This window comes from Narcine bancroftii, chromosome 6 (genome assembly GCF_036971445.1).
Source record: "Narcine bancroftii isolate sNarBan1 chromosome 6, sNarBan1.hap1, whole genome shotgun sequence".
Taxonomy (NCBI): Eukaryota; Metazoa; Chordata; class Chondrichthyes; order Torpediniformes; family Narcinidae; genus Narcine; species Narcine bancroftii.
The window spans coordinates 135938804-135965277 of record NC_091474.1 but is presented as its reverse complement, the minus strand read 5'-3'; the positions used below and the strand labels follow the sequence as shown (position 1 = coordinate 135965277).

Sequence of the window (26474 nt, the reverse complement as noted above, 5' to 3'; positions counted from 1 at the left end):
TGACCTGAAACATTGGCTGACCCTTTGCTTCCACAGATGCTGCTTGACCGTAGGAGCTTTTCCAGCAGTTTGATTTTTGTTTGATATTCCAAAGGCTGGTCAAGTGGATCAAAACAATATCAGCATCTGGTAAAGGTGATGAACACACTGACCTGACACAAATATTTCCCTCAAAAGGTGCCAACTTTGAAGTCCTGTCTCCCATTTTTGGTTAAAAAGCAGACCAATCACATATTGGCTATACTTTTCCCCTCTCATAAATAGAATTAAATTTTAAAGAACTGAGAAAATCAGAAAGGCTGACCCAAATTGTTTTGAAAGGTTACATTTAGAATGCCGAAAAGAAGAAAAAAGGTCACGTCATTTGTAAATGGAAATGCTAAAAAAGGTACACAAATCTTTGAAAGTAGCAGGACAGGTTTAAAAAAGAATTAATAAATGTAGAAGATCCTTGTTTTTATGGACAGTAGTACATAATTTAGCAAATTGCGCAGCCACTGGTGTCGGTGTTGAAGAAAATGTTTATCCGATTCTTCTTGTGATGGTAAAAATTCAGAAAAATATTTATTCCCTTCATCCTTTCCACCCCTCTTCATCTTCTCTGGTAATTAAAACCAAGGCTTTCTCTCTTTTTGAGTTGTTGAAGGGACTTTGTCCTGAGACATTAGTTCTGTTTCCTTTCCATATATGTTGAATGGCTAGTTGAGTGTTTTCAGTATGTTCTGATTTTATTTAAGCTGGGGTTTGTGTTATAGTAGAAAAGGCTAGATTTGACAAAATTATTAAATCTATGCAAAATGTGAATATACAAAAAAATGTTTTCATGGACCCAAGCATGGATAACCATCATTTCAGTCTTTCAATGGAGAATGAATACGTGAGCAAATTGGGAAAAAACACTTATTGTGCCTGTTCTTACAATGACATCCACAATATTTTCCATATTTTTATTTTAATGTTCATGTAGACATTATGGTTCAACTGAAAGTTTGAAGTCCAATGGCTGCATTTTATTTAAAGTCACTTTACAGGTCAAAAACTTTAATTTATGATGAGAAAGGTAACCAAGAAAACAATATTTTAGGATTTAAGCCAGGATATAAGCTAGCACTTTATGTTTGATAACCCAGGTTAATATCCAACTTAATCAAAGCAAGAATAAGACAATGAAAATTAGGCCTTTGAAAAACAGCATGACACCTAAAAAGTACATTCAATTGGAATTTTATTTATCTTCAAGGTAAAGTAGCACATACAGGCTTGGATTGGCATTTCCAAGATTCAGATAAGTACCTTGCATTTCTAGAAGTAGTAATGTGTGCTTTCAAAATTTATTGTTAGAAATGTTGAAGAATTTATTCTCCAACATACATGGATCCAAGGTGCCATCATGATTGCTGGCTCCCATTTGCAATGTGGAATAGAGCTGTGCAGACTCCAGAGCACCACAGCTGTGATGAAAAGTTCAAACGACCAGATGTGATTCAGGGAGGGATACAATCAGATATCAAGAAAATGTCAGTGAAGAAAGAAGATAACTAAGAACTTTCATCAATCATAGCTCTATGGGATTAATTATTGCTATGTACTAATTGGTTGCATTGTTGTCAATGTTACAACAGTAATTACACTTCAAAAGCCCTTCATTTGTTGTAAAGCACTTTTCGATGTTCTAAGATGGTGAAAATATTAATACTCAAGCAATATATTTTGTAATTTAATGGAGAAAGTTCTGAGTTGCAAAGTGAACTGGTAATAATTCTCCAGCAGTCAGAACAAATTTACAGCCCAACTGGTCTGTGCTTGTTTAAACTCCAAGAACTCTTCTACCTTATTTCTTCTCAGCATATCATATTCTTCCATATTTATTATGTGTTTTCTAACTTCATCATGGTGCAACAGTGCCATTTCCTTGAATTAATAAATTTGTGAATGATTTCCAATTTTAACAAATTTGACTAGACAAGTTTCTCCTCAATTTCTGACAGAATTTGTCTGTGACCATCTTTTGGTATCCCTCAGAACCAAAATCACCTCCATATCTATTATAATTTTAAAGCTATCCACCTCTCAATTTTCTTTTGGTCATAAAAGTCACAGCCTCACCAGTATTTATCAGATATTCTTGGGTCCTGATTTCCTCATGGGGAATTGGGACCCATGACAGAGTGAGAGTTTACCTTGAAAACTTGTGTGGTCACTGGCTATTCTACTTCAGATTCAGGAAACCTAAAATTTGAAGTTGTAAGAATGCATATCACTGGTGGTGTAAAGACATTGATCTTCCTTCTGCAGTGAGAAATTTGTGGTTTTCAAAGTAATGCAATATTAGATTTAGAAATGAAAAATATAAAAGAAAGATATTTTAATTTGCTCAGTACAATAATATAAAATATTTTTAATATTTAACTGCTGGTACAATGATGGTAGCTTATGCATTTTAGGGGTATGAAAATAAGGTTATAAACATGACTCCCTACTTATAAGGATGTAGTGTTTTCTTTTCCATGGCAATGTCAAATATAGAGCTGTAACCCATAAACCATGTTATGCATCCCACAGTTAATTAGGATAATTGAAATAAATGTATTTAGAAAGTATTCCCTCAGAAATTAGAGTAAAACATATCCCATTGTTACAATTGTAATAAAGTTTGTTTAATTATTAAAATATTTATTGTCTATTTCAATGTTTTAACTCCTGTTCCTTGCCAGCAAATGCAATACTTGTATATCACACCCAGTGATATTAGATGCAGTGCTTCCAGACCCCAAGTTAGACAAACCACCAGGAAATGACCCTTCACTAGAACACACTTGTCATATTACTGTATTTTTAAAAATAGTTATAACAAGGAATAACTTTGTGGGAAATGTCACCAATAAATAGAATGACATACAAGAATTTCAGCCATCAAGAAAACAGGTAGTTCAATTAGCTAAAATGTCGGCTCTTCACTACTACTTTCAGAATGTAATAGGATCGACTTAAATCCTTTGTAAATGCTGGGTTCATTATATTGAGTTTACACCATCATGCAGTAAAAAATAATTTCAAATCAACATATCAGACTAGCCTGACAGTGAAAACTTCCAATCAACAGAGAATATTAGAGAATTTGAAAATAGTTGCTTCAGTTCTAAAAGTTCCACAGTAAAAAATTCTTTCCACTTAAGCAGTAGAAAAAGTAATTACGTTCCACAGGTATGGTTAAAAGTTGTTGGAGAATGTTTTCCATATAAAAATGTATTGCAGACATTTGTGAACTGGTGTAAAACTTGGTAGTGACAAAATAGACATGCTTATGAATTAGACAATTTTTGGTCCATGCAGAAAGACTGCATGAAATGAAAAATGTATCTGTAAATTTTCTAAATTGAGCAATGTTAAAAATGTATAAATATATAGCAGCTTTTTACAAGGCTTCCAGTTGTCAAAATCTGCGTTAACAAATGTAACGTACAACAGGCTCCCAATAGATTATATGAAAATGCTTTCTTTGGAAGTCATGAATTAAATTAATGTTTTATCTCTAACTTAGTAATTGAATATTTACTTTAAAAATTAGAAAGTAAAAATATAAACAGTGCACCCTGATCATTTCAACTATTAACTGATAATTCAAAACGCAAAATAAATTTCTGAAAAAATACAGAAAAACTCAACTGAAATAAGTACATAAGACCAATAAAAATATAAAATTGGTATTGCACAGCACAAACCAACAAACAAAAACATATTCGGACCTTTTCTCTAACTCCAAAAACAATGTAAATTGTTTTTAATACAAAAATGTACAAATAGTTTTTTGTAGGCAAGACTATGTCTGGAGTCAAATCTATTTCTTTGAATAAAGTTTATGGTGTACATTTTTACTGAAAATATTTAAGGCCCACCACCAGAAAAAACTTTTCCAAAAAGATTTCTGAATCAAGAACAGCAATATGAGCTGCTCGCCCTATTAATGAATTAGCTGTGTTGGGTAATGCATGGATAACATCATATCGGACCAAATTACATTCCTTATTTTCCAAAACCGGTGAAAGAAGATTTTGGATCATCTCAGCATACACTGGTCCTATAAAATACAAAAATCAGGTATAAGTCTTCACTAAACACAGAAAGAGTTAAAATCCTTTGTGGTGTTATGCACAATGCCTAATTATATCTGCATATGATATAAATTGAAGATAACTTTAAACAATGGCCTGTCGACATTTAGACATTTTTGCAAATTGTTTCTGCTTTCACTTTTCTCAAAATATTAAAAAAATTGCTAGATGACGGTAGGAATCCTCATGACAAGTTTAATTGCCTCCAGTAAATGTCTATAAACAGTAACCACTATCAGATACTCAACCTTACCTGACTGTTTATCCTTTAATGCGGTTTTGCACATCTCAATACGAGCAGAATGGTAAGGGACATAGCGGTCTTGTAACGATCCAACTAACACGACATTTTTGAAGTAACAGAGACCTTAAATATAGAATTTAAGTCAGACACCATAACAAAAACTTAACACAGAACTCAAAATGGCTTTGGGAGATTAAACTTTTGATAATTAGTGTACTTGACATAAATGTCAGTCCAAATTAAGCCCAAATTAGTCAGAAGAACCTAAACACATAAATATATATTATATTGTGATTGTAAATTAAGAGAATATATCTGCCAAAACTTTCTTGCTGGAAATGATTTATTTTCCATTTCTAATAGAAACAAGGAACTTTTCTCCCTCAATCTAAGTAGAGAATTTTTTTTCTTTTTCAATATTTTTATTGAGTTTCCATATAATACATACATACAGTAAAAAGATTGATGCATAACACTAATATAATTGTAACAAAGTAAGCAAACTCGTTAGTAGAAAAAAAGAATTGATCCTATGTAACAATATTAATTCAAGGATATATTGAAAAAATGAAGAAAAAAGAGTAAAAGCATGAAGAATATGATTATATAATCCAAACCCTTTACCATTTCAAAGTTGCATGGTAATATAAAGAAAAAGTACACCACTAATAAAATTAAGAAGAAATGCAAATCCACAAGAATCACAAATTATATAATTATAATTGCCATTAAAGGTTATGAAAGTAATTCAAAAATTAGAAAAATTTAAATTTAGAACATTTGTAGAACATCTTAATTTTCCATCATTATAGCATGTAACCATTGATTATGGGTGGGCGAGTAGAGAAATTTTTAAATTTAAACTTGAAGCACTGTAACAGGCCATTTCGGCCCTTGAGTCCGTGCTGCCCAATTATACCCTATTGACCTACAACCCCAGTACGTTTCAAATGGTGGGAGGAAAATGGAGCATCCATGGAAAATCCACGCAGACACAGGGCGAAGGTACAAACTCCTTACAGATAGCGCAGGATTTGAACCCCAGTCCTGATTGCTGACGCTCTAAAGGCGTTGCACTAACTGCTACAAACATGCTGCCCCTAATGTACACCTTCTGAGGCATATTATTCTGATGAAGAGTCCCAGACATGAAACAATAACTGTTTCTCTTTCTTCAAATGTGGCCTGACTTGCTGAGCATTTTCAAACTTCATTTCACTTTTACAGCACCTGTATTTTTTTCTATTTCATTAAACTATCAAAATGGAAATAGATCTTTGTAATCCCAGACTAGAATGTATTAAATAGCAAAGAAGATAATAATTTAATCTTCATCAGAAACCCAAAACTGTGGAGACATGGGCAAATGCATTACAGAGAAAAATTAAAATTCATTACCGGCTCACATAAAAATCAATCACTTGAGCTTTTCAGACAACAACAGCTTTAAATATTTAAAATGCTAATACAAACCAGTCAAGAGACAACATGAAATCTGCAGATGCTGAAATCTTGAGTGAACAAAGAGAACTCAGTCCTAAGTGAATCTGTGGGCCAGGTAGCATCCATTGATAGAAATGGTAAGTCGATGTTGCAGTTTGAGATCACTTATCGAGATATTTACCAATCTCATTTAAGGATGCCAACCCAAAAAGTTGACTGACCATTTCTCTTTACGGATGCCATCTGACTGCTGATTTTCTTCATTTTGTTCAGCTCAGATACAATTTTATTTCAGATGAGAGCACATTTTTAAATTCAATGATGAATAACTTTGGCATTCTGCATTTTCAAAGTCTGCATTCAATTTACTTTTGTGCTAGCAAGAAACATTAGAATTTTCATATTCTTCTATTCAGGATAAGTGCAACATTTTTTTATATGCTCTCAAGTCAGTTGGTGATGGAACCAAGTGCAAGTAAAATAAGCTTATTGTTCCAAAACTTTTGCATTCCATCAAATTATGCAGACAGCAAAAAAAAATCCTGCAAGACTTACCAGTTTTTTTGCTGAGTTTGTATAGAAAAGTTTGTCGAGGATCAGAATGATCTCTACAAGTCAGCTGCAGGAGGGACCCAGATTTCTTCCACTTCTGCATAAACCAGAGTCCTGATAATGAAAATAATGCAACAAGACATTAAAATACAGTTAATGCAAAAGAAGGTAAATAAATTAGAAACTTAATCAAAGTCCCATTCTGACCAGATGCCCAGCTATTTAAAAAAATGAATTTCTTTATTAAAAACTATTGAATATAAAAATCATTTAAATGAGACAAGCAAACTTTGAAGTGAAATTGAATCTTTTGACCAATCTTCACGAACCTTCAGTCATCTTGTTGGACATTGTGAACAAATTGATGGTATCTAATAAATTTGGTTAGTCAACAATTCCATTTCTGTGGCATCATATGAATGTGGGGACAGAAAGGCAAACAAGTTTGAATAGATACTTTTCCGAGGCAAGGTTTCAACCCAAAACATCGACTCTCAATTTCCTCCACGGATGCTGCCTGACCTGCTAAGTTTGGTGTTTGGTTTTTGCCTTACATTCTGATAAATCTTTATCAATAGTCATCTAAATAAAGGGCTGAAATCCATCAAATTAAAATTTGTATAAACCATTGGAAATCATTTGAAACTGCTTATAAACAATGTTTTCCCTGAATATTGCTAATTTTCTCCCATCTCACTTATTTAAAGGCTTGACAAAGTAGATAGATAGATACACAAGGCACTGTGGATGATGGAATCTAAAGCAAACAACAAACTGGAGAAATTTGGCATAACAGGCAGCATCTGTACATGGAAATAGAGACAACACAAACTCTGCTTTAGACTGAGAAGAGAGAGAACACATACAGTATTAAAGAGGGTAGGATGGACCGTGGAGTGTGAAGGATATCAGACTGATGGAGCCTGGTGGGTGAACAGTAAGGTTGGAGTTGGGAGGCAAGATGCAAGGGTGATAAGCGAATGGAGACAAATTAAAAAAAGCAGATAGAACCAAGAGTAGGGGAGGAGTGGGTGAAGGTCGAAACAACTGCTGGAAGAAGCAGATTTCTGTAACTATACAAGGGAGGGATGGTGGCCAGATGGGAATAGTAGGGAGCGGATGTGTTGGGGCTTTGTGTGAGGTGGGGAAGGGTAAAGAACTGTAATAGTTCTGCAGAGTTTGGAAAGAAGATGTATAAGAGGACCTGGGTAGATGAGAAGATAGAAAAGGACTGAGGGGGAGGGTGTTACTTGTGTTACGGAGTCCAGAGGACCCCAAGAACCACCAGCTATAGATATCCACCACAACACAGGGTTACTTAAACAAAAGTAGTTTTTAATTATATTTGAACAAGAAAACAGAATTGAACTTTAACTTATTACTTAATCTACTTACTTAACCTTCCTAACTACTTAATCCCCACTCTAATACTAAGCGCAGGTGTGTGTAATGTATATTTAAGATTAGAAAAGTTCTTTGGATCACAATCCAATCTCACTGGTTTCAGGCAATTCTCGTACTGTGCACAGAAGTTAGCATTAACAAAGTTCACCAGTCTTTGGTGCTTAACAGGCAAATGGTTACCACTCAGGAGGGTTCTTCCTGTTTTCAGAGAGAGATTCCTTTTCCAGGACATCCACAACTGATTCCTTCTCAATCAGTCTTGCTGACGAAACTTGCCCCCTTCAGGGTTCTCCGGATGATCCTCTTTCTTTCAGGTCATCTTTCAGATCGCCAGTCTTCTCCTTTGACCAGACAGCCTTCCAAAGTTTGTCAGCTTTGTCCTTCTGGAAATAATTTCTGACACTCCTCTTTCTCTGTTTCACTCCCTCCCTCTCTGAGAGCAAATCTCTTCTCTGCCTGCAAAGATCACATGCTCTCCCAGGCACCTGCTGTCGATACTTTGTTGCCTCCTGAAAAAGGCATTCTGCAAAAGTTCTGCAAATATTCTGTGTTTTAAAATGTGTGTGTGCAAGCTGCTCTAACAATTCTTCTCAAACCACCTCTAAATACTCTGTCACACTTGAAAGTGGAGAATTCAATGTTCATGATATTGGGTTGTAGATTACCCAGCCTCAATAATGACATGCAGCTCTCATCCTGACAGTAGAAAAGGCCAAGGATAGATGGGGGGTGGTGTGGGAATGAGGGAAATTTAAATGGCTGGCAACCAGGAGCTCTAGACAGCATATGAGATCAGAGTGTGAGTACTGTATAGGAGGTCATATCAGGAGTACTGAATGAAGTAAAAAATGTTGGAGGAGGTATATGTGAATCTATTGTCTCACCTGGAAGGTTTGTTTAGGTCCCTGGATAGAGGTGAGGGGGAAGTAACAGGGATGATGTTTCTGCTGGTTGGCAGTCTAGAACTAGCAAGCCAGTTTCAAAATAAAGCTTAGGCCATTCAGGACTGAATCTTTGGAAATATCCACTAAAGAGAGCTATATTAGCTCAGTAGGGTGAATTTAAGACAATGATTAACAGCTTTTTGGGTATTAATGAAAGGAATGTGGTTAGTTCCAAAGCAAAATGTCATAGAACGCTTGCAGTTGTTGGAGATTGGAAGATATTCAATAGATTGATTACATTTTTATTCACCCATTTCTGATGAAGGATTCATATCATGACAAATAATATAAAATAGTACACAGCCCACCATGTCCACACTAAGCATGATGCTATTTAAAATGAATCCCATCTGCCCACACATGGCCTATATTCCTACATTCCCTGTCAGTCATGTGCCTATCTAAATATTTCAAACATTGTTGACATATTTCTTTCCACCACTTCCCCAGGCACCTACCTCTCTCTCACCTTACAGTTACGTCTTCGCGTTTTTGACATCTACAGCCTGGGACATGACATGCTACATTTATTTGGTTTTTCTCTCATAATACAGATTGTGCATATGCCAATTTAGCAACATTTACTATAAATAAAATTCATTTTAGAAAGTTGACAAAGAATATTTGCTTACCTGTATTGACAAGTGCACTGCTGTTGTACAAGGTGCCCAGGTGAGGTCCAGACAAAGAAAGGAACGTGTGCAATTTGTTCAAGTAAAATTTAAATCTTTGTCTTGTAAGTACTGATCGAATGATTAAGTTACCTAAAGAATGTCCTACAAAACTGTGGGAATGGGAAAGAGAGGAAGAGAGTGCAGATAGATGATTGGGAGTGAAAATATTTCAAAACATGATTATTTTATAATATTACAAAATTTTCTCTATCCACATCAACACCAATGGATCTTTAACATCTTTCAGAAAAATAAATTTAATACCTGATTTAATTTTCTCGTGCCCTATTAAATTGTTTTGTGGATCATTCCATTGTAAATGAGGATCACATAAATTTATAACTCAGGAGACAATCATGCCCAAGTTAGTCCCATATTTCAGTTCACTGTAATTGCTTCTGTGAAGTGCCTTATGAATTTTGCACTCAAAGAACTGAAATATACACATCTGTTTCTTTTATACTATGTTCAAAAATTAAGTTGGATTGCAAAAAGATAACTAGACTTCATTTCACTCATTAGTAGTTGAGTCAGGTAATTATAAATATACCCTGTATATGAAGTCCAGAAGGAATTGAGTTCAAAATCAAAATATGATTTAGAGGATTCTCAACATTGAAATGAAATCAAAATTTTTGGAATATTTTATTTATTATTTTTTCAAACTCAGACAGTTCAATACTTCACAGTACAACAATCATATTTACATTTCTTCTATTGAGTCTGGTTTCATTCCCCTCTCCCCCCCCCCCACAACATAAAATAACAAAAAGAGAACACATTAACCATTTAAATAAAAAAACAACTTACATGAAAAGGCAAAAAAGCTTATTTAACATAAAAAACATGACACTACTGACTGAGGACTAATAACAAATTAAACAAGGAAAAGAAACACATTAACCATAGGGTCTGTCAAAACACAATGCCCATCTTCTAGGTCTCTTACATTCATTTTGACTTAGCCTGATTGGAATGGACCCCCCAACCCATCTATCTCCCCCCCCCCAGGAAAGGAAGGACAAGTTTGGGGCAGGGCAGCAGCAAAGAACAGGGAACCACATCTATATCCTTGCATCTATGTAACTGAGGTATGGTTGACAGATTTTAAGAAAAGTTTCATATTTTTTTCCTTAGATTATAAGTAAATTTCTCCAAGGGAACACAGCTCTGCATTTCCATATTCCAATATGCAATGCCCAGATGAGAGTGTGACTTCCAGGTAGCCACTATGCACTTTCTGGCCACTGCCAGACCGATCAAAACAAATTAGATTTGAAATTTGGATAGCTTCATTGTAAGCCTGATGTCCATGATATTTCCCAACAGGAATAACTTGGGTCCTGTGAAAACTCGACCTATGATTTTCTCTATGGCTTAGCCTAGCTCTTCCCAAAAGGGCCTCACCTTGGAGCATGACCAGGTTGAGTGCACAACGGATCCTATCTCTATACTGCACCTGAAACATTGATCTGAAATTTCTGGTTTACCTTCATTTAATTTCTGCAGCATGAGGTCTAGTTGGTGAAGAAAGTTGTATTGCACCAGTCTATATCGTGAGTTAATTATTGTGGTCATGCTATCTCAACATGGGTCTGATCAGCACTGTTCATCTATTGTAACACCTAGGTTCAACTCCCAATTCTACCTTGATCTATAAAGCCCCAGCTTCAGGCCCTCCGCTTGGAATAGTGAATACATTTTCAAAATAATGTTTTTTTGTGTTCCCTCTTTGAATCAAAGTCTCCAATGTAACTCTACTCTGGCATGGCCGTGGTTGGACCCAATTTGTCCCTCAAGAAAGATCTTAACTGAAAGTAGCAAAAGACTGTTCTATTTGACAAATCATATTTACTTCTTAAATACTAAAATTACATGAGCTCATAACAGCTCGATACACCTGATCCCCTTTTAAAACCAGGTGTCCAGGATCTTGTTATCAATAGTCAATGGTATTAAATTATTTTGAGTCCTGGGGGGTGGAGAGGGGTGGTTTGGAGACAATCCCACCTTCTGGCCAATACATTCCTTAATTTAGTTCCACACATATATTGTATGTTTTAGCAAGAAGTTGTCCCTCTTGCCAGATAACAATTTGCCATCCCATTTATAAATTCTCTCGCTACTTTCTCACCTACCGTGTGCAGACTAATTTGTGCCCAGGATGGTGTACCTCCCCCGTCAAAGAGCAAGGCAATCCACCTCGACTGGGCTGCCCAATAATATTTTTTGAAACCTGGTAATCTCAATCCACCCTGAGTATAGTCCCATGTTAATTTCTGCATGGAGAAACCTTTTTGTTCCAAAGGAACCTACTTATCTGTGTGTTGAGGTTTTCGAAGAATCTCTGGGGCAATGCAATAGGCAAAGCCTGGAAGAGTTGGAGCCTCAGCAACACATTCATTTTTACATAATTGACCCTGCCTATAAATGTGATAGGCAAGGTCATCCACCTATTTAAGTCTTCCTCAATTTTTTTGAGCAGGGGGGATATAATTTTTTTGAGCAGGGGGGATATAATTTGAACAAATTTGATAAATTGTTGTCTACCCTTACCTCCAGGTACTTAATCCCCATTTGCGGCCATCCTAATTGACTTTTCTTTTTCAATTCACTATAGTCCCACTTTGTGAGTGGCATAATTTTGCTTTTATCCCAATTAATTCTGTACCCAAAAATCTTCCCATAATCTTCCAGTGTGGATTGAAGCCTGGCTAATGAGTTTACAGGGTCTGTCAGATATGTCAACACATCATCAGCAAACAGATTGATTTTGAGTTCTTCCTGGCCCACTTTGAAGCCCTTAATGTCTGGATCTTGGCAAATGGCTTCTGCCAGTAGCAAATAAGAATAGAGCCGGAGATAATGGACACCTCTGACTGCTAGATCTCGATAGTGGGAAGGCTGAAGATACTTGCCCATTGGTCACAACCTTGGCCTTGTGCACATTATATAGTGCTCTTAATCTAATTTATAAAAGTTGGTCGCAATCCCATTTTCTCCAACATTTTGAATTAAATGTCCCACTCTAATTTGTCAAATGCTTTTTTCGCATCCAGGGCCACAGCTAAACTTGGATCGCCCCTTGACTGTGCCAAGTGATTAATGCTCAACAGTCTGCTTATATAATCTACAAGCCTGTTGCTTCTGCACAAAGCCTACTTGATTAATATTTATTAATTTAAGCAAATGTTTTGCCAATCTATTTGCCAGGACTTTGGCAAGAATCTTATAGTCCACATTCAGTAATGAGATGAGTCAATACGAAGACTGTTTCAGTAGGTCTCTGTCCTTTTTGAGAATCACCATAATGATTGCCATTGAAAAAGATTCTGGAAGAGTACGGGTCTCCATTGCCTGATCCACAACCTCCATAAAGAGGGAGATCAAAAGATCCTTAAATTCCCTGTAGAATTCAGGCAGGAACCTGTCCTCCCCCCAAGACTTGCCAGCTTGCAGTAGACTTAATGCTTTCTCTATCTCTTCTGCTGTAAATGGGGCACTCAGCCTCTCTTGCTCTTCTAGACCTAAATTTGGTAGTTCCAATTTTGACAGGAAATCATTTATTTTTCCTGATTCCCCCATTGACTCTGTTCTATATAACTGTTAATAAAACTGCCAGAAAATATCATTAATTTCCTTTGGCTTGTATGAAATCCTGTCATTCCCCTTTTGTATCGCATTAATAGTTTTTGTGGCCTGTTCTGCTCTCAGCTGCCAGGAGAGAACTTTATGGGCCCTTTCCACTAGCTCATAATATTTCTGCCTCGACCTTAAAATTGTATTGTCTATTCTCTAGGTTTAAAATGTATTATACCTGAGCTTCTTATTTGATATTCTCTATACTTTTTCCTCCAAGCCCATTCTTTGAAAATAAATTTCTAGTCCATTAATCTCCTGTCCCACTGTCCACCTCTCTCAAATATTCTCTAATTGTTTTAGCATATCCAATTATTTTCCCTCTTAAATATGCCTTTAAAGTGTCCCAAATGAGAAATTTATCCACAGTAGAGGTACAGTTAGTCACAAAGAACATCTATCTGAGTTCTAATAAAGATACAAAACTCCGGTTTCAACAGCAATGGGCAGTGTGCCACCTATACACCATCTCTGTTTATCCAGCATTATACTGCTAAGTGTTGGGGGAAATGATCTGACAAAAGTCTCACTGTGTACTCAGTTTCCACGATCCTTTCTTCTAATTGGGCTGATGCCTGTAGTGCGCATCGAAAGAACCAAAGACTTGTTGATCCAAACCAAGGCTTTTATTAACTAAAAGACTGGAGCATATCACAAGTAGGTCGACCAGTCCAGAATGACCTGGTCTGGCTAGGAGCAATCCTTTAAAACCTGCCAGTAGGTGTGACTACACTCTCAGCCAATCCTACACTACCATCTATACATATACACATTGGTGATAGAATCTGTACTATCACAATGCCAAAAATAAATCTCCCCTGGTATGGAATCATAAAGAAATAGTCCCTAACTCTTGGATGCTGCCTTCTCTATGCATCTATTAAATTCAGCTCTTTCATAAAGGCCAACGTAGCTTTGGCTGCCTTGACCCTTGTTACTCTTTTTGTCGACATCCAAAACCGGATCCAGACAAAATATGAAGTCCCCTCCAATTAGGATATTTTCTCTACCCTCCCAAAATTTAAAAAAAGACATCTTTTATGAATTTCTCATCATTGAAATTATGGACATATATATTTAATAGGGTCCAGGTTTCTGAATATATCTGACAGGGTACCATTACATATCTTCCTGCTTTATCCTTGACCACACTCTCCATCCTCACTGTAATATTTTTCCCCATCAAAATCGCTACTCCCCTTGCCATAGAATTAAAGGAGGATGAGATTGTTTGGCCTACCCATCCTCTTTTTAACTTCTGATGCTCTCTTTCTGAAAGGTGTGTCACTTGGAGAAAGGCTATATCCACTTTCATTTTTTTTGATGTGTACCAAGATCTCTTCCTCTTCACTGACCCATTTAATCCATAAACTTTAAGACTTAGATAGTTAATTATATTAACCATAGCTTCAAAGATCTTCCCCTCATTTATGCTCCTTCACTGAGCCCCCCCCCCCATCCACTGCCCATCCAATCCTTTGTCCTCGACCCTCCAGACAAGCATATCGAGCCAACTGCCGCTGTGCACAAAATTCTTTACCTATCCTGGAACCTTAAAAGGTTCATCAATGTAGAGTGTGGTTTCTGACCAAGACCTGGGCACGTGGCAGAAGACCGATGCGCACTTTCTATTTCTATATTATCCCCCCACCTTGTCTCTGCCCAATGTCTTCAGAATCCAGTATTGAAGGAAAGTAATCATATCCCCTCTCTTCTCTACCCTCCCTTAACTCAACAATTTTAAAATTGTCCCTTCTACTATGATTTTCCAGGGAGTCTATTTTTAGCAACTATCCTTGGCCCATGCTTCCACCTTTGTCTCCACTGCCCTGACTCTATCAGTTTCCTCCTCCTTATCTTCTCTATCTACCATCCTGCTTGTTAACCTACTCAGAGTCCCCTGAATTTTACTAATCTCCTGAATCAAAAATCTAATTTTTTAACTTGACTTTTCACAGAGGTGCCTCTCCCCCTCCTCCACTGCTTTCAAGATATCTCTTGGGGAAGGGTCTATATCCCCTCCTCTTTCCCCTCTGTCAGGTCACTCCTTCTGGCTTCTCCTAGCCTGGTCATCTACACTTTCCCCCTTCCTCTCACTAAAGGCTCCCCCTGCAACTCTCTGCAGATTGTACCTCCAATTCTCATCTCCACTGTCGCTGTCATTCCTCCACCTCCCTGCACCATCGCAGGTCCGACCTCCAGGTTCACAGGGTTCCCCTGTCTGTCCAGGCGCTCCTCTTGCTCTGAGCCATTCCTCTCCCATCTCTTGGGTGCCATTATCACCTTGTGCCCAACCATCGCTTCCCAGGCTTCCCTCCCGGGCTTTTCCTCTGACGCTGGCTACTGATTGCCCATTGATCCTGCTGCTCACAAGGAGCTTCAAATCTTTCCAGCTCCTCCTGCACTGACAGCCTCGTCTCCAACGTTCCCAACTCTTCCTGCAATTCCACTGACTGTTCCTCTCACTGGTTGGTTCACAACTTCCTCTCTGGCCGTTCCAGGAGGGGGAAAGCACCCCCTGACTTCGACTCACCTCCACCTGCCTTCTTTTTCTGTTCTTCGTGTTTCAGGGAGGAGGTCTCTTTCACTCCATTCTTCTTTTCCAACGCTGAACTCAGGTTGCCTCTGCTATTTTGAATACCACAAGGTGGACTGGCTCAGTTACCAGCGTTTTTTTTCTCAGCCGCTCCTTTTAATGCTTGCCTTGTTTTTCTTTGTCATGTTCTTTTCCTGTCTCCACCTATATTTTCTTTTTATATTTTTGGTTGTTTTCGGAAGGTTTCTATGATTTTTGCCTTCTCAATCTGGGAACTCTCCAGGTTCACTGCTCACTCCTCAGGTCCCATCACGTGATCCCAAAACTTTAATATTTTAGTGATGTTAACATCAGAAGAACCAGGAAAAATATTATTTAGTTCAAAACAATACTGTTATTTAAGGCACATCAGCAGAGAGAGGATTATGGCTGCCAACTGCCATTTTAATTCTGTAATTGTAACTAGATTTTAAAGTTTGATTCTGACAGTTTAAAAGTTTTCTATTTTTAGAATTTATTTGTTTAATCTTTCAGAGTAATTCTTTTCCTTTCTTTCAGATGGCCGAAAAAACCTTTTAAAATAGAGTGAAAATATTGAAGAAGATTTTGATATGAGAGCAGAATCATATCACCTTGCTTCTGAGTTGTCCAAATTTTGGGCCCAATTTTTCCTCAAGTCACTGACATGGAGTTCAGTCCTACTAAAAGCAGAAGTCTTTGGTTCAAAGAAGCCTTTTTTCACATTTCAAATTTGGCAAAGTTTCAGCAAGTTATTTAACCAATAGGATGAGACAGAGGTTGATCCCATTCAAATTTGACATGTGTACAGATTTTTCCAGACTGATTGTCTTGTCTTTATTTGGTTTATTGTGCTCTTCATCTCCCAAATGACATAGAAACTTTATATCCTGGATAATTAGGAAGGATTTTAACAGGAGTTTGTTTGAGCATTTTGAAACTTGAGCAGTGATTTGTGCTCCAAATTCAATATTTTTCCATATTATAGATAGATATGAAAAGTATGTAAACACAAGATGTACATTGGAAACTGAAAAACACTTCCTTGCTCACTGAAATGTTGTCTTATCGTTGATATGAAGGGCCAATCTAATGTGTACATGTGTAAAATTTATATTAATTGAAATGTCTGTTGTGTATTTTTGTGAAAATATTAAACAGCTTCCTTCAGTTTGTGAAAATAGAATTACAGTATAACAAATTTAACACAGTCACTCTGAGAACAAGGACAAAAAAAATCTTTCGGACTACATAAAGTATCACAAAAATACAATATTATCAATGACTTGTCAGACTTAAAACATTAACAAAATGTTTAGAATTCTTAATAAAAAAAACCATTGGTATTCCAGTGATGTCCACTAACAATTTTTCCATCACTTTCTACACACTAATCCATGATTTCATGGAGGGCCAGAAGCAACCTTCCACCTATTGTAAAATGAATGAGCAGTTTAGCCAGCTGCAGAAGCCATCCCATAAAAAGTGCTGGGCTTTATGAACAATTGAAATGCCATTCAGCTGGAAATACTCAAACAAAACTGTTAATTTTTTAACCCTTTTCGTTTGAATTGTTTATTAAAATGAATAAAATATTGGTAAAAGTTTTTTTTAAAAAGAAATCACCAATTCAACCACTTCCACTGTCATTATTGACGGCATTTATAATTGAACAAATCACATCATTAAAGAAGACAAAGGGAAAATATTTTGGAGACTGAAGGCAAACTTCAAGGTTAAATGGGAAGGAGGAGCAAGGCACATGGATTCATGGAGTATTCCCAGTGATAATGGTAAAAACCTCATAATGAGTCTTCATTCCATTGGTATAGATAGTACCCATAATCTACAATCTACATACAAATGTAGTAAAAGTGCAACCATTTTAAAACAAGTACGGCAAAACTAGAGGAAAGTTAAATTAATTATAAAATTCATCTTTCAACATCCACATGTAATTTTTGCTTACTCACCTGATTTTAGAAACTGTAAGGTTGTACAGCTGAACATACTGTATTATCTCATCTAAGAGTCGATCAGTCATGGAATCAAAGTCTGCAAATGTATCATTCTATGGGAGCAAAAGATATATACATTTTATTTGCAGACTTTGCAGAGGTGAATGAAATTTTCTTGGAACTCTATTCACAACAAAATTTAAAGTTTGATATAGTCATAATCGAGTTTTTGATACAATCAGCTAATTGAAAGTTGTTTAAAAAGGAATGATTCTCTACCAAATAAACAGTTTCTTCAAGGACATGTGAATTGGTATTTCTTGATCTTTACCTAAAAAAGAGCTTTCCTTATCTTCAGTATTGCATTAATCACTGACTCATCCCTACACAGAGGGAAACTAATTGAAAAAAGGAAACTAATAAGAAATTAAGATAATTTAATTACCATTGCTGTTGGCTTGTAACTATGATAAATTATTACATTTACTAAAAAACAGAAGTGGGATGAGGCATTTTGAAATAATTACAAAACAAATTTAAGACTTAAATAGGACCTACTATCTCCTTGAAATAGATCCCAACAGATCAAAGAACTCTGCTCTCTTCTGATAAACTGCAATTACTTTCTGTGAGAAACTTTAAAAAAAAGAATGCAGATAAAAATCTGATATGCAAAACACATAATACAGAAGATCAAGAAGCAGCCCAGGAGAAAGATGTTATATTTGTTCCTTGAAAAAGAACAAACGTGTGTTTTAATGCTTAAACAACTTTATTTTTCGAGCTGCTTGAACAAACAACGCACTCGACTTCTATCAGTCTACTTTTTGCCAATCGCATACATTGCCTATTGGGTAATGTAGTTCTTTATTATACATGCATAATAACACTCTTTCCCCTTTTTTAAAAAAGAAAAAGAAATCATAAACACAATACTGCGTCTATATAACAAGGGTATCTACATTCCATGGCCAGTCTCTTTCCACTCAGCAACTTTCAATCACTGAGGTGGTTTAATAGTCCTTTTTGGTCTGGTATGTGTTTCCACCAGTGTATTGCTTGCATTTGCTGTGTTAGTATTTGTGTCTTTTTCTGTGAACTCTAAACAACATGTTTCTTTTCTACATGTGCAGGCCCCCTTTGTGTACTGAAAGGTGATGGGTCATGATCATGGTTGGAGCTTATGATCGTAGATCCACGTGGTTCTTTCTCAGAAGTGACCATCCCTCTGCATGGATCTTGTAGGAATGTGGATCTATTTCCTCTTGCATATATCCTTCCATGGACCACGTGCCAGAATTGTGATCTCGGATTCGCATTTGAACTCCAGGCTTTTCGCAGTCTTATCGTGATACTGTTTCCATTTTACTTTCTCTTCCACTTTAGTCTGTTTGACCTCGTGTGCTCCTTTAGGTGTCAACATATTTTCATGCATTGGAAAGTTGTTGTGTATGCGTCGACCCATCAGCAATTGGGCAGGAGAAAGCCATTTTGTAGTGGCACAGTTCTGTGAATCATTAGACTTCTTTGGAAATCCTCTCATCCATCATGTGCTTTCTACATGAGGCTCTTCACCACCTTGACAGAACTCTTTGCTAGGCCATTAGACTATGGGTAATGTGGGCTTGAAGTTGAAACTCCCAAATATTGGCAAAGGACTCAAATACACTGCTCAAAAATTTCACAAGGAACTCCATGCCTGGCAAACATTTTTTTCATGAGTGATAATGCTTTGCTGGATGTTGACTGCAGTGTTGCTACCTCTGGGTAATTGGGAAAAAAAGACTGTTACTACTATATGACTCAAACGGCTAAGCCCAAGGGCCGAGGCTGTCCGCCCAAGCGGCGGGACGCGTAAGCCTGATCTGGGGGGTGGTTTCACCAATGTTATATTGGACAGGATAAACAAGGGTTATGTAGAAAAGGTATCAGAAGATATCTTGGAATGTAAAGATGGTAGAAATGGTATTTACCTCATAATGGAGTTATACATCTACAAAAGGAGAAAATACGTGTAGCATTTGATTGTGGAGCATCATTTCAAGGAGTTTCATTGAATTCTCAACTTTTACAAGATCCAGACTTAATCAGTACATTAATAAGTGTTTTGATAAGATTTTGTAAAGAGCCTATTGTAATTGCTGCAGATATTCAGATGTTTCATCAAATGAAAGTACCATCAGAAGATAGTGATTTTCTATGATTATTATGGTGGCCTAATGGCGATTACAGTAAAGATATGATTGAATACAGAATGACAGTTCATTTATTTGTAGCAACTTTGTCACCAACTTGTGCAAATTTTGCTCTCAGGAAATGTGCTGAAGATAATGAAGAGCAATTTAGTTCTCAAGCAAAAGCAACATGAAAAAAATAATTTCTGCATTGATGATAGTCTTACTTCAGTGGCTTCAGTAAAAGAAGTAATAAATCTTTATCATGAGTTAAAAATAGATTGTAATAAAGTAGGTTACTTCCTTATGAAATGGATTAGCATCAGTCGAGATGTATTGGCTGTTATTCCTGAAGCAGAAAGAGCAAAGGAGAACAAACATCTTGACTTGGATTGTGACGTTCTACCTGTCAAAAGAATTCTAGGAGTGCAATGGTGTGTTCAATCTGATGCTTTCAAATTCAAAATTGTTTTGAAAGAACGACCTTTGACAAGAAGAGGTATTCTTTCGATTGTAAGCTCAATATATAGTCCTTTGGAAATATTGGCACCAATGGTATTAATAGCCAAGAAAATTCTACAAGAATGGTGCAGAAGAAAATTTGGATGGGATGAAACAATCTCCAGATTCCATTGCACAAGATTGGATGAATTGGACTGAGAGTCTTAAAATGTTAGAAAGTTTTGAAGTCGACAGATGTTCTAAACCTACAGACTTTGGAATTGCCACATTTGTTCAGTTACACCATTTTGCTTATGTAAGCGAAGGTGGTTATGGTACTGTCAGTTATTTAGTACTGCAAAATAACCAAGAGCGAGTACATTGTGGATTTGTAATGGGAAAAGCCAGAATGGCTCCATTAAAGCCAGTCATCATACCTCAAATGGAATTGACTGCTGCTATTATGGTAAGCAAAATGGACACACTGTATTATGAAGAGAATTACAGATGGATTTAGCAGATTCTATGTTTTGGTCTGATAGTACATCAGTGCTTAAATACATTAATAACAAAACCATGAGGTTTCATACCTTTGTGACTAACAGAATTAATGAGATCGAGAAGGTTCTGCATGCTAATCAATGAAGATATTTTAAAACAGTGGATAATCCAGCTGATATGTCTTCACAAGGATCAAAAGTTCAATCATTTCTGAAAAAAGCCAATGCTTGGATGTTCAGTTGTCAATTTGTTTCGCAATCTCAAGAAGAATGGCCTCAAAATCCTGAAGAGTTATAAGAATTTTCAATGGAGGATCCAGAAATCCAAAACACTAATGTGAATACTATTCAAATATCTTATGAGAATGATCCAATTATTCAATAAATTTGCTATTATTCTTCATGGTTTTGATTGAAAAGGGCAGGAGCATAGATTAAAAACTATGTTTTTACATCGTATCAAAAAAAAGAGAACCTGAAGCCTCAAAAGAGCTGTTACCCAACAATTGATGAATTGGTGAATGCTGAATTGGAAATAATTTGTTTTTGTCAGAAAAAGGCGTTTGATAATGAGATATCAAAATTAAAGAAGAATCTGAATGTTACAAAGGCAAGTCACATTTACAAGCTAAATTCTATTCTTGTAAATGGTGTATTGAGAGTAGGAGGAAGATTGGAAAAAGCAATAATGCCAGAAGAAGTGAAACATCCAAATATATTAGCTAAGGAATTTCACATTTCTGAATTGATTGTTCGACATATACATGAGAAAACAGGTCACAGTGGGTGTAATCATGTGTTATCAGAATTACACCAGAAATATTAGATACTTGGTGCTTCAACATTGATCAAAAGAATTATATCATAATGCACTAATTTATGACATACAATTGCTAAACCTGGACAACAACAAATGGCGCATTTGCCACAAGACAGAGTTTTGCCTGATGAACCCTCATTTACATATGTGGGAGTTCATTATTTTGGTCCTTTGGAAGTAAAATAAGGAAGAAGTGTTGAAAAATGATACTGAGCTATTTTTACTTGTTTGTCTACAAAAGCGATTCATACTGAAGTAGCATCATCACTTGATACTGATATCAATATTTTTTGACATTTTATCGCCAGACATTGTCAAGTAAAATAATTACGTTCTGATAATGGATCTAACTTTACAGGAGCTCAACTCCAGTTATGAAAAACAATTCAAAATTGGAATCAACATCAAATTCATGATGCATTACTTTAAAAAGTAATGTGTGGGAAAGAACGATTAGATCAATCAAGAAAATTCTTAATTCCATTTTGAATAGTCAAATACTGAACGATGACAATCCTCAGACAGTATTGTGTGAGATTGAAGCTATTTTAAATAGTTATCCAATAATGAAAATTTCTGTTGATTCAAATGACATCGAGGCAGTTACACCGAATCGCCTCTTACTTCTTAAATCTAAACCTTTAATGCCTCTGGATCAATTTCAGAAAGAAGATCTTTATGCAAGACGCAGATGGAGACAAGGGCAGTTTATTGTGGATTTATTTTGGTAATATGGATTAAAGAATATCTTCATTATTAAAAGAAAGGCAAAAATGGTCAAAAGCTAAATGCAATTTTGTATGAAGAGACATTGTAATTATCATGGATGATTCTGCACCAAGAAATTCTTGGTTGCTGGGAAAAATTGTGGAAAACAGTTCTGGACAAGAAAGGTTTCATTCGGCAAGTGCGGATTAAAACCAAGACTGGTCATTTAAATTGACATATTACTAAAATCTGTCTTTTACAAGAAGCAGAAAGTTTTGATTTCTGGTCTTATACTTTGCATATTTACTTTTGTATCTGTAATAATAATTATTATATATTAGTCATTAATATCTATTATAATACTTAGGGGCTGGAATGTAAAAGTTAAAACCTTGAGATTTTGATTCATAGTTGATTTTGTGCCTATCCCTTTAAGAAAAATTGTTTATAGTGTTACCATATGTCATAATATCCGAGCGGATCGAGAGCTTGCATCTCATTCTTCAAAGAATTAGGAACGGGATGCAAGCTCAAGATTCTTTTCTTTGAATTCGTCTTAATTCATCTTATTTTGTCTATTTCTTATATCTGTTTGAAGTTGAATATCATTTTATCATTATACAGTTTGTTTTGTTTATTCATTGTTATGAAAATCTCAATGTGAAGTTATACAAAATGTTTATCTGTTTTATAAACAAATTAAAGCTAGTTAAAGCTGCAACTACAAAGTTTGGTTCATTGGATTAACAAGATAATAATTTGGAATATCATTGCTCAAATTTCTTTGAAGATGAACCGTTTTGAAATTGGGAAATTCTAGAACTTGGAAAGTGTTGTCTATACTATACTCCAGAGAAAACAAGTTTTTCCAGTTTCTTCCCATAATTCATACCCTTAAACCAGGCCATGTGTTGGTAAACCTCTCTTGTATCCTTTCCAAAGCCTTGACGTCCTGCCCATAATGGGGCAACTAGTATTGTACAAGTATTCCAGTACAGCATAGTCAAATTTTTCAATCCCTGCAACTTGACAGAAAGACCAGAGTCTGCACAGTTTCCAAAAACAGTCATAGAGTTCTAAAATGATAGCGAGCAGGAAAGTCTGGATCAGCTACTGATGACATGACAACTGCATGCTTAATGAAATTTTAGTTCTGATTTTTAATGTGCTTCACTTGAGAATATCAATCTATATTTAAAGACATCCAAAAACATACAACTTTGTCAGAATTGTGGTCTTTGCATTAAACATTTCCATAACTACATTTTTAAAAATCATTTCCACAATTGATACCTTAAATTATTCTCATTTATTCTGAGTGAATTTGAAAAAATAAAGACCATCACCTATAAAAACCTGATTATCCAAAGAAACACTTTACCAATAAATCTGTCCTCAGATTAAATACATATTTGTTCTCTAGAATGATAAATCATATTGAAAACTCACATTTCAAAAATCAAAAAAATCAAATAATTCAAATTATTCAAAAGTTGTAAGTTGCAAGTGAGAGTTTGTTCATGTTCATGTCACTTATTTTCCAAAAGCCACAATGAAGTGCACATCCAATCAATTCAGTAATAGTTGAGATGATTAAGTGCAGGACTATTGAATTACAAAACTTTTCCAAAATATTTTGATCATCAACATGGGAGATCAATCAGTCTGCTCTCCTATTTTATTTTAATATATAAAAGCCAGATGTAAAGTTACCTGATTCCTCTCTGACATAAGAAACTCTATTTCGGTCCCCGGCAATCCGAGTTCAATGTAAGTTTTTACCAAACGTAGGTCTGCGCTGTTTCCTAAAGATATGAAAGGGAAACATGAAACCTGACTTTCAACAACAAAAACTAGCCTTTTTGTTGTGAAAATATTTATGTTATAAGTGCACAGTAGCATTTAAGCTTTAAGAAATCTGCTGCATAAATGAAGCTGCATGAACTGAACTTCTGTAATACACAATGTGCTGGAGAAACTCATCAGGTAATGCATAGTTTCTCCAGCACATTTGTGTGTTACACTTGACCCTAGCATCTGCAGACTCTTGTTTAACTCTGAACTGAACTCTTCTTTGGTACTCATTCCATTCAAGCACAAATTGTAAATGATCGTAAGAGATTAATCAGTCTACACATGTAGACTTTACATTTTTCATTATATGTTGTTCAACCCAATGATCAGTACCAAATGTTCTTAAATTGTCACAGATCAGACAAAACTGGAAGGTATCAAGTTGACGATGTTTCCATCTTTTCACAATTTTGCAATCGATTCTGGTTTCCACCTTCATTGGTTGGAAAGTGTAGGTTTCCAAAATTAAATATTATATAGTGATGGAATACATCTAAGTGCACCTTCCAGCGACATTGGACCTATTCCAGCTTGCTTACCATCCAAACTGGTCAACAGATGATGCAATAGCCTGAAATCTCCACTCTGTGCTGACCCATCTTGAGAATTATGCCTCATATGCCAGGCTGTTGTTCATTGACTTCAGCTCAGCATTCAACGCAATCATACATGAGAGATTGATGGATAAACTATCCTTGCTGGGACTCAACTCACCTCTTTGCAGATTTATTTTGAATATTTTATTTTTGTTTATTTTTCAAAAATTATACAGAGACATTTTAAATATACAACATATTTAACTTTTTTCTCACAAACACAACAAACAAAAACAGTACCTCCCTCCCCTTTCATACATACAGATCTGTTCACTGTCAGAGATTACATATATTTTAAGTATGTATAGTTGTGGAAGCTACACACATACACACACACACACACACACATGCAAAATAGATACTTTAATACCCTTTTTTGTTCCTGTTTATTACTGAATCTGGGCCCCTATGTGGTCCAGGTATGGCTGTCAGACCTTTACAAAAGTGTTATATTTATTCTTTAAGTTATATGTGATTTTTTTCCATAGGTATATAGCTGTTCATTTTCGCAGTCCATTGTGCTATGAGTAGAAGGCAATCGAACTTCCAAATGGTTGCAATACATTTTTTCGCTACCACCAATGCTATTTTTATAAATGAGATTTGATATTTGGTCAATTTGTCACTTATTTCCATGAAATTACTAAATAGATAGCTCCAGGTCGTCCATGAAGGCCACTCCTATTATCCTGGTTAATTTTTTTGCGATTTCTTGGCAAAATGGCCTCACTTTCACGCACAACCATGTGACGTATAGAAAAGTTCCTGTCTCTATCACACATGTGAAACACATCTCTGAAATTTCAGCTTTTGATCTGTGTAATTTTTGTGGGGTAAGATATAATTGATGTAAAAAATTATACTGAACCAATCCACATCTTGTATTTATAACTGACGTCATGCTGTCCTTACACTAGCTTCTTTCTGAAATCACCACACCCATCTTTCCCTTGACCTCTGCAACCCTGGTTTTGCACTTTCGCACTTGTTATAAATCTGTGTGCATTCCCCATCCAGACCATTCGTTCAGTTTCACTATTTCAAATGGGGTCAACATTAGTCTCCATCTTTCTCTTAAGAATGATCTAAGCTGGAGAAAACAGAAGAAGGTCCCATTGGCCAATCCGTATTTCTGTTTTAATTGTAGAAAAGACATGAGTTCCTTCTGTGTAATAGTCCTTAATATATCTTATACCTTTGTCATACCACAAATTTAATATTCTATAGCCATGTTCATAGGCAACAACACATTTTTACATAATGGTGCTTTTATTGATATCCCTAATTTTTTACCTAAACATTCATTAATTTCTTGCCACATTCTAATCATATATATTAGAATGGGGTTATCCATCTTTTTCTTGAGTGATTTTGTGAGAAGTGCCTTCACGTTCACAAAATATGCTCGAGACAAAAGTTGAGAACAAAGAACATTTATTTATATTTACAACATTGCAAGGTTGGGTACTCTCCCCTTACCTCGGGAAAGTACCCCGAGGGCGGGAAGCTTCTTTGTTTTTATACAATTTTTACTTCACCTCCCCTTACTTTTGTCTTTCTTGGATTGGTTTGGCACTTTTCCCTATTCGTCTGACTCTTGATTGACTCCAACTTTCTCTTATCCCGTGCTCACACCTCCTTTTCCCCACCCCCTATTAAACAAGCTCTTTGTGTGTGTACATACATATTTCTTAAATTCCTTTGTTATCTTGTTTGTTCTGCTGTTTTTCATGCGCCATTTTACACAAAGAACATTGTAGCTTTTTTCTTGCTTTTTCTTTCTACCTTCTATAACTGTTTCAGAACTTCTAACATTAAAATAATAACTGTTTCTAAACTCCTACAATTTGACACTCA

General features: G+C 35.9%; 1 protein-coding gene across 9 annotated transcripts in view; it reads right to left on the bottom strand.

Moving 5' to 3' along the window:
* Nucleotides 1-1208: 1208 nt before the first annotated feature.
* The window catches only part of fam135a (family with sequence similarity 135 member A), a 210493-nt gene continuing 185227 nt past the window's right edge, over nt 1209-26474 (bottom strand). For all 9 annotated transcript variants that reach the window (XM_069886143.1, XM_069886142.1, XM_069886144.1 and 6 more), the window contains 6 exons: nt 23881-23972; nt 17540-17637; nt 9332-9483; nt 6355-6465; nt 4366-4479; nt 1209-4078 (listed from right to left, as the gene is read on the bottom strand). In XM_069886143.1, the coding sequence (XP_069742244.1) occupies nt 3873-4078; nt 4366-4479; nt 6355-6465; nt 9332-9483; nt 17540-17637; nt 23881-23972 (773 nt within the window). In that variant the 3' untranslated portion in view covers nt 1209-3872. The remainder of the gene's footprint in view (nt 4079-4365; nt 4480-6354; nt 6466-9331; nt 9484-17539; nt 17638-23880; nt 23973-26474) is intronic.